This window comes from Apium graveolens, chromosome 5 (genome assembly GCF_009905375.1).
Source record: "Apium graveolens cultivar Ventura chromosome 5, ASM990537v1, whole genome shotgun sequence".
In the NCBI taxonomy this organism is placed as follows: Eukaryota; Viridiplantae; Streptophyta; class Magnoliopsida; order Apiales; family Apiaceae; genus Apium; species Apium graveolens.
The window spans coordinates 215,660,728-215,682,175 of NC_133651.1; the positions used below are offsets into that span (position 1 = coordinate 215,660,728).

The window sequence follows — 21,448 nt, forward strand, 5'->3', positions numbered from 1 at the left end:
ATTGATTTTGGCTAAGTCAGTTTATAAACATGGTTTAGTCGATGCTGAATTTGTAGAAGCTATGACCATTAAGGAGGCCCTGAGTTGGATTAAAGATTTAGTGTGGCAAAGGTTGGTGGTGAAATTGGACTGCTTGATGACAGTACAAGTTGTTCGAAGCAAGGTTTCTATGGTTTCGTATCATTAAAAAATATCAGAATCTAGTTCAAGAACTTTACACATTAAACCTATTTTTTTATTAAACGGTCTGCTAATATGGAGGCTAACGAGTTAGCTCAAGTGTCATATTCATCCCCAGATAGAGTTTTCGATAAGAGGCCCATTTCTATTGAAGTTGAGATTGTTTTGAGAAGTGATATAGATAAGTAATAAAATTTGCTTTGTTTGTAAAAAAAATGACTTTGCCTACATTCCTCCATTTTATGGTCTTAAAAGATACTCATTGATAGGTCATTGTTCTAAAGAAAAATTGATCAAGCTGATTAATTTTTAATTTTTATTGAATACACTTTAAATTTAATTTATAAATTGCAGTTATTTATTAAATCAATTTATCATGAATTAGTATCACGAGGTTAATAAATTAAATGTATTTTATTTATTTTAATATATTTAACTAATTCTTTAATAAGTTTTTTTCTCTATTATTTTTACAATATCATCACGCCAATTAGCAAGGATTACAGATTTTCATTGGTGAATGAATTCACGTTAATTATTAAATCCTTGCTCCGGGGTTTAAAATAGGGTGGAAAATAATAAGTAAAGTATTTTCGCTTCCACTCATAATTATACTCCCGAGTTTTTAAAAGGAAAAGAACGAAAACAAGTTATATGAATGTAACTCAAAAATTCGAAACTTAATGATCCTCAATGATCCTCAATGCGAGCCTGTATTACTTAGGGTTTGTACAGGACTAACAAATTCCATTATAATTTGTTCACCTGCCTACCGCAATTTTTTTGGAGAAACTTTTGTTTAATTTGGTACTGTATTGAGTAAGACACTAGACAATATTGTAACGTCGGAAGGGCCTGGATTTGGTGACCTTCAATGGAGGTTGACAACTTTGTCTATTCATTCAGGTGGTCTGGGTGTGTATACTATAGGAGACGCTATACTATTTGCATTTGTGGCTTCTTACATCAAATCTATTGACTTGTAGGATCATATTTTATGAGGATGTAAGATGATTCCAATCGGAGATCATTTTACTTTAGCACAAGAATCACTGCAAATTGTACTCCCTGGTGTAGATTTGGTTAAATTATTCGCAAAGGGGTTTGTCTCCCCAAAATCAATAAACTATTTAGCAGACCTTTACTTTAGTGGTATTTGTGAGGATCTACGTAATAAATTTAATTTTTCAAAGAGACAAACATCAGTTTTCAAGGGTTTGGAAGCCACACATACTAAGGATTTCCTATTAGCCACGCCCATAGAGGGATTAGGATAGCGTATGAAGCCTATGGAGTACCAGATGAAATTGCGGTACAGGCTCATGATTCCTTTATTTTCAAATGGAGCTCAATGTCCCTTATGCACGTGTCGGATGGATGTATTTGGAGAGCGCGTTGTTCATTGTAAAGAAAACAGATTTCAAATATTGACATGACTTGGTTAGAGATATATTATATGATGTATTATGGAGAGCTGTGATTTCATCTAAAAAGGAAGCACATGTTAACTTTTTTACTCCTCCCGGTGAAGTTTGATCAACTCTTAGACTAGTTGATGTGTTAATTTACAGTTGAAATGGAGGAAAACATACTTTTGTTGATCTAACAGGAGTCTCTCCTTTGAGTAGATTTGAAAATGGATTGTTGTAGTAGATTAGGCCTCTACAAAAGAAGCTGAGACAAAGGTGCGTAAACATGATTAACCGTGCAAACATTATCAACATGTGTTCATACATTTTGCTTTTGACATATTTGGATACTTGGCATCTGATTTTGTTGAGTTTCTTGCGGGAGTGCATAAGATCATGAATAAAAATGTTATGACTGCAGGCTCAGTTGAATATATTTTTCGTAGGACAGAATTTACTGTTCAACGAGTTATTACGCACAATTTGTTACTCGCGTACAATTATATAGACTTTATTTATTATTTCCTGATATTTATTCCTTAAAATGAGAAGAAAAAAAACTCCACGTCAAAACTCCGGAGCAAGCCACCAAAAAGAGAAAATGACTAAAGAACCATGTATTTTGCATTGAGTTGGCAATTCGTTCGTTTCGTGTACTTTCGTGTCGTGTAATTTCGTATTTCATGTCATGAATATCTAACCCAAACCCGAACCGTTAAGAATTCGTTTTGTTTCGTGTTTGTGTACTTTCATTTCGTGTACGTTTCATGTCGTGTTTCTTGTAATTTAAAATTATTAATAAAAATAAAGATAAATATAATTTATATTTAAATATTTTATTTTTAGTAGTCGAATCTTAAGTCAATAAGTCATACAAATTCAAGTGCAGTCAAGTCTTGTGAAATTTAAATATGAATCTATTTTTATCTATTCTTTGTAAAAATTATAGGTAAAATATCATTGTAATATATATGTATTCATATAATTATGATAAATTTATTTATTTATTTATTTCGTGTACTTTCGTTTCGTGTCATGTATATAAAAATAAATCCAAAATGGATACTAAATTTATTTGTATATGTTTATATATAAAATCTATATATTCTTAAAGTGTACTCCTTATTTTACCCATTTTCCAAATGGGTAAAAAAAATTAGCCATAACCCATATTAAGTATAAAATCACTAGATCCATGGATATATTCACAAAATTTACCTAATGGGTAAATAAATTTACCCATGACCCATATTAAGTATAAAATCTATATATCCATGGATATATTCATTTAAGTTTACCCATTTTTTTACCCATCACAACACTAAACATGGAAATTTTTTGAATTTTAAAATTTAAACATCTTATATAAGGAAAGATTTGCATGATTTTCTCACATCTGTTACAACACTAATTCAATGATAATTATTGGTTTCCTTATTCTCCCTCATTCTTTGCAAGCATGACCTAATTTTTTCATAAAATTTTTGATGAAGATTTGATATGTATCATGTTCATCATACAAGTTTACAGAATATGTTGTTCATCTGTTAAAACCAGGTTCATGATTTACTGAATATATCCGGATGGATTCTCGAGGAACAAGTACATCAGGTATTCATCTCCTTTGTCAGTTTACTTATAATAACATCGTTTTGCAGATATCTGATTTGATCATGATTTTCTTATAGATTCAAAACGACGTGTTCGTGGATGCAATGTTGAAAATGTGTTTAAAAATACAACAGAACCAGAGAATCAAGGTAGTGTACACTTTAATTCCATTTCTGATTCGTTTATTGAAAGTGATAATGATGTTCATGTATTAATTCAGTTGTCAAACGTCATACGCGTGGGAAGAATGTGGACAAGAATCTCATAAATTCAGCGAATAGATATGATACACGTAAGCTTTCTCTATAGAATTTCAGATTGGTTGATGTGTATATACGTTTGATAGACCATGTTATGTAACATACCATGTATCTTCTCCGACTGAGTATATGAGTAATGATAATGTACATTGTTATACATATATTTGATGTGCTTATGTTAATAAAACAGGTCATTCTGTAAGAACTCTGTTATCAATTATTGATCAAAGCGTGACACCAGAACAGGGTATTGGTCTCATTGTTTATCCGCCTGATTGTTTTTATACATGGATTGATAATTGTGTCCTGAAGTTTCTATTAACATTCAGGAATAAGACAGCTTTCGAAAGGTGTGTTTCATAGCGGAGTTGCGGTAAATCTGGAAAGCAATAGAATGACATCAGAGTACATCAATGGTATCATTCTTCATCCATTCTGATTGTTATTATACAGTTTTTGTAATGATGTCTTCAGTTTGCATATATGTGCCGTGTTGCTGTTAATAATAAAATAGGTCATTTTGTAACAACTCTGCAATCAATGATTGATCAAAGCGTGACACCAGAACAAGGTATTTGTATCATTGTTTATCCGTCTGATTCTTTTTATATGTGCATTTATAATTGTGACTTGAAGTTTCTATTAACTCAGGAATAAGACAGTTTTCGAAAGGTGTTTTGCATAGCGGAGTTGCAACAAATCTGGAAAGCAATCGAACGATATCATGGTACAATAATGGTATCATTCTTTATCCATTCTGATTGGTATTATACATTTTTTGCAATTTTGTCTTCAATCATTTATTATATATGTTGTGTTGCTGTTAATAATTTAGGCCTAATATATTGTTAAGATCATCAATAGGTAAAATAAGGATGGATTTTACCCATTACTACTAATTAACAACTTCATGCAGAAACTGTTTCATCTCAGTTTACACGTTTAAAACAGCAGCCGCAAAGTGTTCTAAAGAGTCCTCTTTCAATATTTGATGAAAATATATCTCATAATATTTCAGCAGCCTCAAAATCAGGTTAATTTTAAAATAGTTTGATCAACATCTTATTCCATCCTATTAGGAGATGTTGGTCATGTTTCATGCTTCCATTTATTTTCCATCTTCTATGTAGTGCGAAAAATAAGAATTCGTTCAAAGAATTTGAACAAACACGATCTCGGTGTTTTTCGTAACACCTTAGCAGATGGAGAAAGCAATAGAAATGACACCAAAGCACAATAATGGTATCATTCTTACTCCATTCTGAGATGTATCATACCTTTTTATAATTGTGCCATCAATTTGCCTATATCTGTTGTGTTTCAGTTAATAATATAGGCCATCCAATAAGAACTCCTCTATTAAGAACTGATTAATGTGTGTTGCCTAATATATCGTTAAGATCGTCAAGAGGTAAAATTTAGTTGGATTTATTTCACGATTACTATTTTTAACATCTAATTGCCAGAATTTATAGCGGAGACATGCTTCAGGTGGTATTTCATCTCAGAATTCACGGTTAACACAGCAGACACAAAGTGTTCTGTAGACCTCTCTTGCAGAAAATCTTGAAAGCCACATAATTTGTTCAGAAGAACCTAATGGTATAATTCTTGATATATCTCATTTTTCTGATACATCTGTTATAAAATTGCTTTTGAAATTGTGGATTTTGTGGGAATAGTTGCAGCAATAAACAATAGATCTATGATGCAGCCTGTTGCGGTAAAAAAATCACAATCGTGTTTGCCGAGTCCTCTATCAAGATTTGATCAAAATATATCTCCTAATATTCCATCAAATTCAAAATCAGGTTAATTTTCATTACTTTCATTAACTTCTTATTTCAGTCTATGTATGAGTGTTTATCAGCGCAGATCCTAAAATATGTTTCCCATCTTCTATGTAGTGCATAAAGTTAGGATTCGTCCAAAAAATTTCAACAAAGAAGATCTCGGTGTATTTTGTAGCACCTTACCAGATTTGAGAAAAATATCCGGACAATGTATGTCATCGCCTAATATTCAATTTTTTTCTACAACTAATACACAGTCATCAGGTAATTTTTTAAATAATAAAATGCCATTTCGGATGTATCAGTCGATTACGAAATTATGTCAAATTCTAAAATTTTCAGTATTCTGAAAAATATTTTTTCAGGAATGTATTCCTCTTCTCAGACAGCTGAACAAAGTAAAAATCAATTTCAACGCATAATATCGCCAAACATTCCTGTCAAAGGTATCAAATTTTGCGGCTTATTCCTGAATTACAAAACTCTGAAGGATTATTTAAACAATGTGTCATGTTTAATACTCTGCATCTACTAATGTATATCATGCTGAACATAATAGTAAAAATGCAGAAATTCAGAATATTAATAGCAGTGGAAACAGTTCTCTCATATTCTCAATTCCTTAATCCTGTGTGACAACCGTTCACAAACAAAAATGTGTCAAAAAGAAAATTGTTGCTGACAGTAAAGAAGAACATAATCATTCAAAAAAGTTTTGTAGAAAACTATCATCAGGTCCTTCGTCGTTCAATACAGCAAATGTAAAGAGTACATTTGAAAAAGGTGAAAGTTCTAGGCAAAAAAAATTTAATGAATGAGTTCAACGATGTTGATGACAATGTTACCATCGACAGTGATACAACATGTGGAGGTATTAATTATTTGTTTTCAAATAATTTGTTTAATTCTGCAGGACATTAATAATTGTTTTACTGTCTGAAGCATCACATACTTTTGCTCAATGATGATTTTTAAAATTTTGCATTTTTTGCGACAGACATGGCAAGTGATATTGAGGATATTGATGAAGAATATTTGAGCAATAATCATTCTATGTGGAACGGATACTTGGATCTTGGAGCTCCTGATAAAATCTGTTCAAAGTGTGATGCTGTCATGTGGAATCACGAAAAAAACAATAAGAGTTCTCCTAATAAGCCACCAACATTTTCTCTTTGTTGTAAAAATGGTCAAGTCGTACTGGATAAGGAGAAACAGCATCCTGAACCTCTGGCTACTCTTCTTACTAGTGGTGTTCATTTTAAGCATTTCAAACAAAACATAAGGTTTTACAACTGCAGGTTTGCCATGAGTTCTACTGGAAGAAAGATTGACCATTCAATAAACAGAGGTGGTGCGCCATATTGCTTCAAGGTCCAAGGTGTTAATTACCACAATATAGGAAGTCTGGTCCCAACTGACGATAACACTCCAAAGTTTTGTCAGCTTTATATCTATGACATAGAGGACGAAATCAACAACAGGATCAATGCAGTTAATAGTGGCAGGGATGCTGTTAATGAAGAAATTGTACAATCTTTGTTGCATATGTTGGATGAGCATAACAGGTTGGTTAAAGGTTTTTGTATTGCTCGCGAAAGGGTTAGTCAAAATGCAGTAGATGAGTTTAAATTGGTTCTGATTTCATCGAGTTCAGCAAGTGGCCGACCAAATCACATTGCTCCATCAAATGAGGTAGCAGGATTGATTGTTACTTCTCCTTATGCAAAAGGCTGTCGAGATATTGTCATTGATTCTAGAGTTGATGGATTACAGAGGATTTTTGAGACCGATCCACGTTTCATGCAACTTCAATATCCATTACTTTTCCCTCACGGATATATTGGATATTACCGTGAGATCCCATTAAATAGACCTGTAAAGCATTCTAAGAGAGACGTAGAAGTTACCGAATCTGAAGATGCTGAAGAAAAAGGTGCTAAAAAGTATATTACAATGAGAGAGTTTTATAATTAAAAACTAATGATACGTCTTTCAAAAGGTATAAATTTTCTATGTAACAGAAGTATAATTTCTCATTCAGCTGTTCAACTTTGTGATAATTAGTTTATATTCGATTCATTTATACCTTTTACTGTAACAGGTCTGACACCACATCTTGGAGGTCGTTTATGGCAGCAATATGTTGTGGATGCTTTCACCGTAATTGAGCAGTACAGATTGGACTGGATTAGAGACCATCAAACTACTATAAGATATGATCTCTACCATAATATCAGAGATGCAATGCAAAAGGGAGATAGAAATCCATCCAATATTGGTAAAGCAATCATTCTTCCCGCTTCATTCACCGGAAGTAAGCGCTATATGACTCAGTATTTTAAAGACTCATTAGCAATATGTTGAACTTTAGGACATCCTTCATTGTTCCTTACTATGACCACTAATACAAAATGGCCCGAAATTCAGCGCATATTAAAACATATGTCTGGTGTTGATATTGCTGATGCACCTGATGTTGTAGCCAGGGTCTTTAAAATGAAGGTTGATCAACTTATAGATATGATTAAAAAGAAAAATTATTTTGGCAGATGTATAGGAGGTATAATTTTCGCTAAGTTTTTTTATACTCACATAATTATTCCTAAATTGTTCTATCAAAATGCACTTTTAGTATATATTTTGCCTGGTACTAACCATTTTCTACAATATTTCCATAGTGATGCATGTAATTGAATTCCAGAAGCGTGGATTGCCTCACGCTCATATATTAATTTGGTTGCACCCTGACGATAGACCTAAAACAACTGAGCAAATTGATAAAATGGTATCAGCTGAAATTCCCGATCCAGAAATTGATCCAGTTGGATATAATGTCGTGAGCAATTATATGATCCACGGACCATGTGGTTCTGATTATACTAAATCTCCATGCATGGTCAAAGGCAACTATATAAAGCATTTTCCTAATCGGTATTTTCATTAAGATCCTTAAATTATAAATACATTACTTTGTTAATACCTCCAGTTTTATTACCAGATTTTTTACAATTTTAAATATGTTTTGTTACAGGTATAATTCTCATACATTTTTTGATGAGTGTGGATTCCCCATATATAAAAGAACGAGGACTGGAATTACCATTAACAAGAAGGGGATCAATCTTGATAATCGCTTTGTTGTCCCATTCAATCGCGATCTTTTGGTGCATTTTCAATGTCACACAAATCTGGAAATTTGCAATAATTCAAGATCATTAAAGTACCTTTTTAAATACTGTCTAAAGGGTCATGACATGGCAATAATGTGTTTGAAGAAAACACGTATAGGTACTTCTGCAATAATCCCAAAAAAAGCACCAAAAGGTCTGACTGATGAGGTAAAACATTATTTGGATGGGAGATATGTTTGCGCGTCAGAAGCATCTTGGAGGATATTTGCTTTTGACATTCATTCCCGTTGACCATCGGTAGAGAGGTTACCGATACATTTACCAGGCGAGAAGCATGTTTCATTTAAGGCTGGAGATGTCTTGGAGGATGTTTACGACAAGGCAATATCAAAAAAAACCAAGTTAGAAGCATGGTTTGATGCAAATCAGACTTTCCCAAATGCGAGGAATTATAGTTATTTTGAATTTCCAAATAAATTTACTTGGCATCCTTGACCTGGTATCTAGAAAGAAAGGAAAAGAGGAGATGTTATTGGGAGACTCTCTGAAGTGCATTCATTAAGTAGTGAACTATTATATCTCCGCATGCTGTTACTTAGGAAGAAAGGTTCCAGGTCTTTTGAAGATCTTAAAACTGTTAATGGACACATCCACAAAACATTCAAGGAAGCATGTGCGGCCCTTGGTCTTCAACAAAATGATAACCAATGGCATGAAGCAATTGCCGAGAACTCCCATACATCATTGCCTCCACAGTTGCGTGCAATGTTTGTCAATATTTTGGCATATATAATTGAGAGATAATAGGGCGATAGCGATAGATCCTATTTCAGATCCACTTAGACTTTGGGAAGCTAATTGGCAATGTATGTCAGACGATATTCTCATCATCAGGTGACATATGCTTAATGATCCTCATCTATACCTATCAGACGAAGATTTGAAGAATTATGCACTTGCAGGTTTATATCTCATTATCATACGACCTGAATAATTAACATAATTCTGTTTTAGATATTATATGTAGCATACTTTTAAACTAACATAACGCTTCATATATATTTTTGCACGCATAAATTGAAAAATTGTTTAATGACATCGGGAAGAGTTTGAAGGACTATGCGACAATGTCATTTCCAAGTGAAGTTTATTTTAGCAATGTTGTTAACAGACTATGTAACGACCGAGAATTTTGCATCGTAATTAAGAAAGTAAAGCATGTGTTATGTGATGAGATTATGTGATTAAGTGATGATTATTTGTCTTATCTGTATGCTAGAGTTAAGGAGCGTGGATAAAAACGTTCCAATTTAAAGAGTCAGCTTAGAAGTCGAGCTGTGGTGTCGGGCCGTCAGGTAGAACGGAACCCGCCCTAATATGGAATTAAATAATATAAAATATGAATTATATGTGAAGTGAATGAATAAAGTATTTCGTCTTAAGAGACGTGTTAATTGGCAAAGATAATGAGAAGCGTAATCGAAACGCTGAGCGTCGGGTCGTCAGGCTGAACGTGACCCGGTACGCGTAAAAGAGGATAAAGATTTAAGAGTGATATATTTTATAATCAGACCTGAGTCGTTATATGATCATATATGTGTGATTGCTTGCCTGTGTGCATGACTGTGTGCTTTGTGACATTTTTTTGGATTTAAAGGAGTTATTTGATTTAAATAAGGGTTTATTTAAACTTCGTGCATTTTTATAAAATTATCTGAGATGGATAAAAATATGGGATTTGTTCTGTTATCTTCGTAGAGGTCTTAGAGACTTTTTAAAAATAATAAGTGAATTTAATTGTTGATCTTTGCATTTTTAAATCAATTTTATGTGGAAAAGGTATTTATTAAAGCGAGTTTGCGAAATTCATATAAAATCAACCGTTCGCTCAATTTCTTATTATGAGTAATGGATAAAAAGCTAATTTTGAGATCTACGCGTTAAAAATGTCATTTTCAATAATTCTTGATTTCCGAGAGAGATATATTTTATATTTAGTCTTTGTTTTATTTTAGTAAAAAGATGGACAAGTAAGAATGAAAAAGGAATTAGAAATTTACCAAAGTGCCCTTATTTTTTAGTGCTATATAACCTCACTCCCTTCCTTTCTTTCTTCTTCTTGCTCCCGTGACATCACTTCTCTCTTCTCTCTTTTCTCTCCTTCTCTCACTCGAACCCTCTCACTCTCTCTCTCGGCTTTCTTCAATCTCTCTCGGTATACCTCTCTTTTCTTTGATCAAACACATCAATCATTCCCAAATCTTCTTGTTAAACACATATTTGTAGGTAAAAGTGTGTGCATGTGTGTATACCCACTTGCATGTCGATGTGTGTGTGTGTTGTGGGTGCTCGGTGTGTGTGTTCACCCGAGAACCACATGGTTCTTGCTATTTGTTGTTGATGTCATCTTGCTAAGCTTGATTCCTTGTAAACAAATGATAGAGAAGATGTGCATGTTAGTTCTTTTTGTGTAATTGATGGAATCGGGGGCTCATGGTTGGACACCCTCGAATGAGGGCACCACCGAGATGCCACCGCCACCGGTGATGAACTCCGGTGAACCGGTGGTGAGCTATGATGTTAAAAACTGAGCTCTAGAACCTTAAGATCAATTCTTTATGTTTGCATGTGGTGTTTTGATTGAAAAAGGCCGAATGGCCATTATAATTTTAAAAGAAATCAAGTTGATTATGGTTAATTGCATGATTTAATGATTTGATGTTAAGAAATAGGATGATTTGTGATTCAAGGAGTAAGAATATCAAGTTGCATGTCTTGTTTTTGAAAAAGGCCGAATGGACTTAATCTTTAAAGTTGTTTGATTTGAGTAAACTTGTTTAAAGTAATAATGGATTGTTATTAGCTTGAAAAAGAAATGAAATTATTTGATGCATGCTAAGTTAGGTTCGAATTTTTATGTTAATAAGAAAGGGAATTGATTTTTGTGAGATAATCTTGGTAAACGCTAAGTATGAATAGCCTAAAAGTGATTGCATGTTAATTTTAAAAAAGGATCAAGATGTGCATGTCAATGATTTGTCCTTGAGATGTGAATTTGAGTTATTGCCGAATGAAATTGAGTTAAAATAGATTAATTTGATGAATGAATGGATGTATGTTGTAATTTAGATAAAAATCAATTGTGTTAAGGAACTTAGTTGGCTTACGTGATAAAGATAAAGTGTTTGATATCGTGCTAAGTTGAAATTGAATTGCATGTGAGCATGTATGTATGTTTTGGTTCGAATGGTTGTTGATCAAGAAAATGGTGCTAGTTTAAATGTGGAATCATGTTAGAACTAAAGTTGTATGGTGTAATTTTTGAGAAATTTGATTGTATATGTATGATTATGGTTCGGATTTCTATGATTAAAAGAAAGGAGAGTGGTTCTTTAAAGGTTGTTAAATGAAATACGTGTTTATATGAATTAAAGTGAGTATTTGATTGATTTTATGGTGGTATTTGCAATTAGGCCGAATAGGCCATATGAACTTAAGGTCAAAACTTGGTTTTTGATAATCAAATATGAAATGATTGGATGCGTATATGTGAATATCTATGGATTATTTAGTTGATTGTATTATGTGGTTCGAATTTAAGGAATAAAAGAAAAGGGAATGAAGTCGATTGATATAAGTGATAGTATGCACGTAAATGTTTGGTTGTAAATGGGTCTAGTACTCGTAAAAGAGTCGTGTTAGTGTGATTTGAGAAATAGCCTAGGTCAAGCGAGTACGCTTTGATTGCTAGGAATATAAGGATATAAAAACTATGAGAAAGGATTGTGCTATGTGTTGTGTGCTTATTTGTATAAGCTATATTCGTATGCTCGAGTCAAAGATATAATCGAGTTATCGTATAGAGTGATCGTTCCGGGAATGAGAGTTGGGAATCTAATTAAGATTTTTGGTTTTTATTGTAGATTCGGAGCGTGAGGGCATTCGGGCTAGGAAAGGGAAAAGTATACTAGGTGGCAGTAGTTCAACCCTCAGGAAAGCAATTTCAGGCAAGTAACTCTGATTACTTGTGTAAATGATTATAAAGGAAATGTTGTTCATACCATGTAGAGTATTGAACTGTTAAAGTATGAAACCCTTGCTTTATGAAACCCTAATATTGATTTGAAGTACCCTTGTTCTTGATAACCTGTTATTGATAATCCTATTGATTTCACCCTTTGATAATCTGCCTTTCTGTTCCAGTTTCCTATAATGCCATGAATCATATTGAACCTTTAATTATCTTGGATAACTCTGTTAATGATACCCTGTTTCTCTTGATCGCCCTAATGATCCTTAAGTTATTACTGATCCTTCAAATTTAGTACCTTATTATCTTTGATGCAGAATCCTTGAGAATTGTTCCTTGCGTATCTTTGATTCACTCCCTGAACTTTGTTTCTTTAAAATCTGAATTAAGAATGAGTTTCGACTTGAAAGAGTCCGAATGATTTCAAATGTTTGGTAATGATAAAATGGATTTTAGAAAACCTATTTGTTTTTTCAACTCAAGGTTTTCCAAATGAATTCCTGATGGATTGGATTGAGACGTAAGAGGCTAGTGGGACTAGTCCAGTCATGGTAAGAGGCTAGTGGGACTAGTCCAATTTATGGCTGAAATTATGCCGAATGGTACCTTAAAGACCGGAATGGAGGTCGATACGGGCTGATCACCCGTATATAATGAAATGGAAAGATAAGTGATCCAATCATGGGTTCTAAATGATTATTTAAAAAGGGAACTGAAACTTTTATTTAGTAAATTGATTTCTGGAAATGAAAATGTTTTATACTGCTTTGAAAAGAGCTGATTATGTTATTGTGGAGCTTAAGGCTCAGAACCCTGATTCCTGAAATTTGTTGATCATATGAATGATTCTATATCTTGAAATACTGTTGCTTTCCTCTACCGAAAGATCTATTTTGATCCTATAATGATTTGTGTTGAATGTCGGCTTTCATCCTGTTTCGAGCCTTGTTTCTTGAAAGCCCAACTATTCTTCGGATACCTTTCCTTATCTCAAAGAAAATAAAAATGAATATATGGAAATCTGCCACCTAGATTAGCTAAAATAGAATGCCCTAGTTTGTTCAAAGCATATTGAGAATTGTTATTGTAGAACTGCTATTTAGTTACTTGCTGAGTTTTATACTCATTGTTTTGTCTTAATCTAACCATGGCAGTTAAGCAAGAAGATGGCCAGGCTTAGGCGCACTGCTCGTAAGAGCGTACCTGGTGGTCCCTATCGTGTTGAGGGCTTCCAGTTACCAGAGCAGGTAGTACAGGTTATGAGTGAGCTCGCGCCTAGAAAGTGGTGTTTAAAGATACAATGGGTTATCTGTCGGTTCCCAGCCGGAATCGATATTGATTATTTAATAATATTTTGGGTTTATAAGTTATATTTAGTGATTGGTAGTTATAATCTTGTCTCATACTTTATCCTGTTGATCCTGTTAGGAGTTAATCGGGATTTATGCATATTTTATTATTAGAATCGAGGTGTGTGAGTCCTCATTTCCTAACCCCGAGATTGAGGGCGTCACAGACTACTCCAAGAAGAAACTTCATATGATAAAGAAGAACTGAAAATTTTCCATGAAAAGAATCATGGAATGCTCAACCCTGAACAGAAGAACGTTTACGATTTTATCATACAAAATGTTTATAATAAGGTAGGTGGTGTTTTCTTTGTATATGGAAGCGGAGGATGCGGTAAGACATTTCTGTGGCAGACATTATGTTTTCGCCTTTGTTCAGAAGGAAAGATTGTGCTTCCTATTGCCTCATGTGGAATAGCAGTCGTATTGTTGCCTGGTGGTAGAACTGCACATTCAAGATTCCATATTCCTTTGAAACTTGATCAGGACAATACAGCCGGAATCAGACATGGAACTGATATTGCAGAATTAATCCAACAAACTGATTTGATCAATTGAGATGAAGCGCCAATGCAACATCGTCATGCCATTGAATCTGTTGACTGTTCTTTGAGGGATATAATGTCTGCTATTGATAAAAGGAGAGCAAAGAAGCCATTTGGTGGTATCACAGTAGTTTTTGGCGGAGATTATAGGCAGATTTTGCCCGTGATTCCAATGTTATTCAGAGCTGAAGTAGTAGGTTCCCCCTCAATAAATCAAAGATTTGGGAATTCTGCCTAGTATTTTTACTTAAGCAAAATATGCGGCTTCATGCAGGAAATACAGAAATGGAGAATAAGGTTATGGCGGATTTAAGTAAATAGCAGCTTTTAGTTGGCGATGATAAAGTTGAGAACTTTAGTCCTGATGTAGACACTGGTGAAATGCTAATAAAGATTCCAGATCAATATGTTGTTCATACCACACAAAATCCTATAGAAAGTCTTTTTGAAATTACTTACCTGGATTTTCTAAGAAACATGTCTTCATATTCTTATCTAAGATCAAGAGCTATCCTAACACCAACTAATGTTGTGGTGGACGACATCAATAACAGCATTCTTGAGAAAATTCCTGGAACTCTACACACATATCTTAGTCAGGATTTAATTGACGATGCTGGTGATGAAGATAATAAATTCAGATAAGCATTTCTAGTCGAGTACCTGAACTCATTAAATATGCCATGTATTCCTAAGCATGAGTTTAACACCAAGGTTGGCGTCGTTGTCATGCTTATGAGAAATTTAAACCAAATTATGGGATTGTGTAACGGCACGCGAACGATTGTGACATCCTGCAAGAAGAATAGTATTGAGTGTGAAATATTATGCGGATCCCATGTTGGCTCAAAACATTTGATCCCGAGGACAGAGATGATTCCAACAAATACCAGCTGGTCTTTTGAGTTTAAAAGAATTCAGTTCCCACTCCAGATTTGTTATGCAATGACAATTAATAAGAGCCAGGGCCAATCACTTGGCACGGATGGTCTGTACCTTCCCAGAGCAGTGTTTTCTCATGGCCATGTCTACGTTGCCATCTCAAGAGTTACAAGACCAGAAGGTCTCCACATTCTCATCGACAGTGATGATGGTACCACCACAAATATTGTATCAAATGTAGTCTATGAAGAAGTATTTTACAACCTACTGAGCATAAATGATGAGAATGTATCAGATTAGTTATTTGTACTGCACATTTACAATCCTAACTAAGTTACTCATCATTTTATTACAATTGGTAGTTTGAGAAATTATTTGTTATTAAATTAGAATTACATCAGGTCACATTGGTTATTGATGCTCATATGCGAAGTAAAAGGCAGATTCTCGAATAGTTTTTTTATGCATATCAAATTCTCAATATAATTAAATGTGATATGTTTTATATTGATAAGAGACATTATGATAATCACAACTTGATATTTTGCTTGATGTTATGTACGAAAGCTGGATTGGATTGGTGTTTAGCATTTCTGAATTTTATTTTAAATAATGACCATTATCAAGTTGTGATCAGCATATTCTATCTTTCATAACTTTGTTTTTCGGAATTGATGCAAATAAATTTTGCAGATTGGACAAGTTGTACGTACTATGATCCAGTTTCTTTCAATTTCTAGAATTTCTATAATAATTTCCTTCAATACTCTATATCATTATTAAGGATTGCTTCATATATGTATCTATGTAATCCGGTACTTAGATTCTTATTTTTAGTTTTCTTTAATTATATCCGTTGTACAAATTATTAAACTTAAGATATAAAAGATTGACCAATTATTTATACTCCACAAGTACTCAATCAAACTTTTCAATGATAACATTTTAACGCTATAGTTTCTCGAGAGTTATGAATAAATGTTTTATTTACTACATGAACTCAATAGAAATTTAATTTGAACGGTACGGAAGACAATAAAATTTAGATGCATAATCCAAATTTAAACCAATAAAATCCATAAGATTAATTCATCATCTTTCAGACACAAAGTACTCGATCACATTCATCTACTTTCCAATTTAATAGAGATTAAACACACTATTCGATAACTATATCGAATATTAAGTCTTCTTGATGAAAAGTAAAAACCAAGGTATCGTCTTTTTCCAGCTCGTTTTATGTTGTAAATTGTTTTCATCCAACTGAGAATCGAGGCAATCCAGTGGAACACACAACCTTAACATTCCATGTTAGAAGCCCCCTCCTCAAGGTTATATTTTCACCATTTATCCTTCTCTTACCATTTGGCTGTATAGCTGTTGGGATATACTGCAAAAAAATATCATTTTTGAATTAATTAGCCACAACACAAATGAACTTTATATTGTATTTATGAAAATATTGTAGGTGAATTGAAGGATTAGTGTAACAATACCGCTCCATGACATGTGTTGTTCACATTTGAAGTTGTCAGCGTTGCGGTGAACTGCATCGCCATTACTTGATCATTTTCCTCATCAATTACACCCTCTTCTACAATATCTTCTGTTGCTCCTTTAATATCCATATCAAAGATTTCTTCTTCTTCCTGCATACCTGCTTCCGGAATTTTTGCAGCATCATCAGCCTCTTCTTTAATATTCATGTCAACAATCTGTTCTATTTCCACAATTCCACCTTCAAGCTCTTCATTAACATCTACAGACAATTAAGAAAATGTATTAAGATGTATATTTTCATAAATAGCTTCTCCATTATTAGCGAATGAGTGCATTGCTTCAATAAGTCTTAACATTATAACAAGAATATTATATGACTAATATTTGGTATCCTAATTACTAGACAAATTAAATGATATACAGTACTTAAAGTATTACCATTTCTTGATGAACATCTGACAGGTAATTTTTCAATTTTTGAACTATGAAAAATGACAGTGTCAAACTTCCCAGATCCTCTGTAGGTAAGCAACATAAAATCCTTCCTCTCGAATATTTTGTCATTGACTAGCTCCAGTAGATCAGAAATCTCCCCAGTAGATTTAGAGTACTGACAATTATATATCATTCCATTCTTTAACATCAACTGTACTTTGACAGGTATTAACGGTCCAAAAGAGGTATGAAAGTTTTCTGGTATGGTCTGTCACAAGCATCTACTCAGAATATGGTTGATCTATTAAATCATTCTGAAACTCCCGGCTCTGTTCACTCCACTTCGAAGAAAATAAAAATGGTATGATGCCTATTTTTTATAATGTTTTATTCTTCATAGTTGATAATAGAGTTTTCTAAAATATGCTACATTTTTTTGTAAACAGGAAAAGTAAAAGAGGATGATGAAATCTTCGTCGGATTGTCAACATTGCAGAATTTGTTTGAATTAGATGGAACTATCTTTAGTTCGTAATAAGTTCTATTTGCTTTCCCATTAAGAAGATTGCTTTGATTTGCTTCTCAAACTTAATTCCTTTATATATTATCATAATTTCATATTTTGTATCGGATTCTTTGAGTAATGGAAGTTTTTCGTTAAGATTTCAAGATTTAATAATCCATTTATCTGGCCTTTATTTTACACTGCATATTTTTTGGTAATAGAGTAAAATCTGCAACAACTGTCTTTGCTAACAAATAAATCGCTATAAGTTAACAAATATTAAGAAGTTTTTAATATTGTCATGTATTTCTAATCTCCGTATATCACAAATAAAGAAGTGTACAAAAGCTAAGAATATGTTATATACTTATATAGTGTTTGTGTAAAATAGTAGTTTCTCTTACCATTATTATGTAAGAGTTCAAATTGATCTTTCTTTTACAATTTCTTCTACATGCATAGTTATATAGTGTTTGTGTAAAATAGTAGTATTATGGTAATCTATGTCAATCATAGAAAAATTGGTGTAAAAAAAGTGAGAATGACATATCTCTTTAACTCTATGATGTCCATACTTTAAGGTCAATGCGATAGACAAGTGATATTATTTTTACATTTTACATAGAGCTTATGACTTTATATTTTTTGGTAGTTAATCAGAAATTGTATACATACGATAAAACAATAGAATTTCTAACTACTCTACAAAAATATAACAACTTAAAGCCAGTAATTAAATTCCAACAAAATGTTCCCGAATCAATAAAGTAGTTACACAACCATAGTAAAGTAACATGTTAGAAAAACATGATGAGAACGAGAAGCAGTAGTCTGAGACATTAACAGAACCGAAAAACATAGTCTTAAAGATGCTTATATGGGAAAAACATCTCAAGGCCTGTGTGGGAAAGTCACCAGAAAAACTACAGTCTGATCTTCTTCCAACAATTGAAAAACAACTGTTTCATGTAATGAGATCTCATTGTCTCTAACAAACTGATTCCAGCCACTTGCAAAACTAAACATCTTCCCCGATTTGACAACACCAACATACCAACTCCCGGCAACAGTTCTCAAATTTACCATGTCACCAGCTATCCATTGTCCATTTGATGATTCAATGTAGCTCGGGATATACTACAATACATATGTAAGAAATAAGTACAAGTCAAAGTATTAAAAAAATAGGGCAACTGTGTTATAAAATTTTATAAAATATTTTCGTTCCACTCCATGAGATGTGTTGTCCACATTGGATGTTGTAATGACATGGGTAAAAGTCATGTTCTCATTGTTGTGAACATCAACTTCCAGGCTAACAGGAAGTTGAGCAGGTTCATCAGCAATCTCCATCTCTGACTCTGTAGTACAAATAACATTAAATTAAAAAAAACGAATATGTAAGTTTAAAATTAATTACTTGCTTTGTATAGTAGATATAACCTGAACTTTCGGAATCTTGGTCAAGTATCATTGCTTCCACATTTGAATTATCAAATATCATAACAAAAAAGTTTCCTTCACCAAAGTAGGTAAACAAAACTTTGCCAGTCTCGCTCAAACCATATTCTCGCACAAGATCTTCAAGGCCATACATCTTTCTCTCAGTTTTGGAACTTCATATCGACTTCCATTTCTCATGTAGAACTGGACTTTAGGTGGTAGCAGCTTCCCAAATGCTCTCCAGAAATGTGCAGGAATTGGCTATCAAAGATCAAAGATTAATAAAGTACCATCTTTTACATTTTACTAATAAATGGATAAATTTCTAAAGTGCATAGAATTATAGGTCTGTACAAGTGGATATGGCTGATAACTCTGTAATCTACTTTTTTTTACCTAAATATCAGAAACATAAAATAACTGACTTCGACAGAAAATAGTGTTCTTACAATTTCTCCATTTTGAAATGCAGGATTGTTAAGAAACACCAGGAACTTCCATCCTATACCAGTCATTAAATCTGAAAAAAAACATATCATTTATAAGAAACTTTATTTTTATCATAGTAGTCCAACAAGATTTATATGAAGTTTGTGTATAGTACCTTGATCATAGAAAGTGTCACGTGGAATTGTCCTATCCTTGAAGTATATAACCTCGCAGAGGTCATCCTTCAAACAATTTACAAAGAATTTCCCGTTGCCCTTATAAGAGTAAATCAAAGTGGAACCAAACAAACCTCGACAATCAATGTTGAACTCTTTTATGTGACAGAGAGACTGTTCCGACTTCTTGAAATTCACATAGGTTTCATGTCCATTAGCAAATACAAGAATTACTTTACTAGGAATAGATTCTCGAATACTGTTGACAAAGTTATCAGGTAGTTTCTGAAAATTGACAAATTTGTTTTCACATTAGTACTTTTAAATCATATAATATCATTAAACTCTTCAGGCATGTAATAAGATCAAACGATAGTAGAATGCACATTAGCATTATATTAGTAAAATATACCATTTCACGAAGGTCTCTGTCATCACGTGGGAGAGTTACAAAGAATGATGGATTTTCATCGCTAAAGTACCTAAGCTGATGTAATGTTGGATAAAGAGCACACATAATATGTAGAGTTAAAAATGATGAATATACTATAGTACATTACAAGGATTGATAGTGAATTTTAGTTTACCATCTCTGAATCTTTCAAGGTTTGCATGTTTGCACTACGGAAATCAGTATTTTCACTCATATTCTGCAATATAAACAGGCAATATAGCTCATATAAAATGACAATGATTGTATATCAGAGCCTCTGTAACACTATCATCTCCTAATTCATCTAAAAAGTAGCAAGACTGTTCTGATGTTTACTTGCCAGAAAAATTGTACTAAATCAACTGTCAATTGAGTAGCAAGAATGAGAAACACATTCGAATCATTATACCCATTACAACAAACTAAACTTTGGAAATCCGTCTATGGTATCACAACTGAAAAAAACAGAGTAGAACAACAAGTATTCACTATTACTAAAGGCCATTGTATTCACCATTACTAAATTATCGAAATTCTACACCGAGTATAACAACAAGTACTGTACAATTACAACAGAGTATCGCATATCAAATGACTTGTTCATGACTTTAAACAAAATAAAAAACTATAATTGTGAATTCATATATCGAATTCTACATACCTCGATGTTTACTACTGCTAAAATTAAACATCAATTTTCTCTTCTTCTCACATTGTGCGAAGACTACTAAAAATGATAAATTGGGCACCGGGTATAACAGATAATATACAATTGAGGAAGAGTATCCCATATCAAATTCCTTACCATGATTTTAAACAAAAGGAAAAACTACAATTGTGAATGCATATATCAAATAGAACATACCTACATGTTTACTACTCATAAAATAAAACATCAATTTGCCCTGCTTCTCAAATTATGCGGATACTACTATTCATAAACCGATCGGATTAAGTCTTTTTATGCATCAATTAAGATCAATACAACTTGAATTACATTCTCAATGATCATACAGATCAGACCAGATAAGTTAGATAAACTACTATAACAACCGATTGGGACAAATTGAAGCATACAACCGAAATTCAAATTAAAGAATCAGTAACAGAGGATTGAGGAATTAGTACCGTAGTGTAGATTATCTGAGGATTGAGCTTGGTATGAGGATTGATAGACCTTCTACGCCGGGGATTTGAGCAGGAATCGAGAGAAACGGCTGGTCCTATATCTGCATGCAACCTCTTTTGTACACTAGACAGAAATAATAAATTCAACTACTTTTGACCTATATCCTCTTTTTATGAACCAATAAATAAATTTTCATTGTATCACT

The 21,448-nt window shown here is 33.1% G+C and overlaps 3 protein-coding genes across 3 annotated transcripts; all 3 read left to right on the forward strand.

Annotated features, from left to right (window-relative positions):
- Nucleotides 1-2,810: 2,810 nt before the first annotated feature.
- Nucleotides 2,811-9,191, forward strand: LOC141660687 (uncharacterized). The gene is made up of 18 exons (XM_074467675.1): nucleotides 2,811-2,814; nucleotides 3,278-3,349; nucleotides 3,421-3,492; nucleotides 3,651-3,707; nucleotides 3,790-3,833; nucleotides 3,935-4,031; nucleotides 4,377-4,493; nucleotides 5,143-5,271; nucleotides 5,368-5,517; nucleotides 5,619-5,699; nucleotides 6,251-7,189; nucleotides 7,358-7,570; nucleotides 7,628-7,816; nucleotides 7,935-8,187; nucleotides 8,288-8,420; nucleotides 8,502-8,580; nucleotides 8,689-8,800; nucleotides 8,987-9,191. The coding sequence occupies exons 1-18, from the start codon at nucleotides 2,811-2,813 to the stop codon at nucleotides 9,189-9,191; spliced, it is 2,946 nt and encodes a 981-aa protein (XP_074323776.1).
- A 5,145-nt stretch (nucleotides 9,192-14,336) lies between these two features.
- Nucleotides 14,337-14,956, forward strand: LOC141660688 (uncharacterized). The gene is made up of 2 exons (XM_074467676.1): nucleotides 14,337-14,501; nucleotides 14,636-14,956. Exons 1-2 carry the CDS (start codon nucleotides 14,337-14,339, stop codon nucleotides 14,954-14,956), a joined length of 486 nt encoding a protein of 161 aa, XP_074323777.1.
- A 33-nt stretch (nucleotides 14,957-14,989) lies between these two features.
- Nucleotides 14,990-15,493, forward strand: LOC141660689 (uncharacterized). Its single transcript, XM_074467677.1, has one exon. It carries the CDS (start codon nucleotides 14,990-14,992, stop codon nucleotides 15,491-15,493), a length of 504 nt encoding a protein of 167 aa, XP_074323778.1.
- The last annotated feature ends 5,955 nt before the right edge of the window (nucleotides 15,494-21,448 follow it).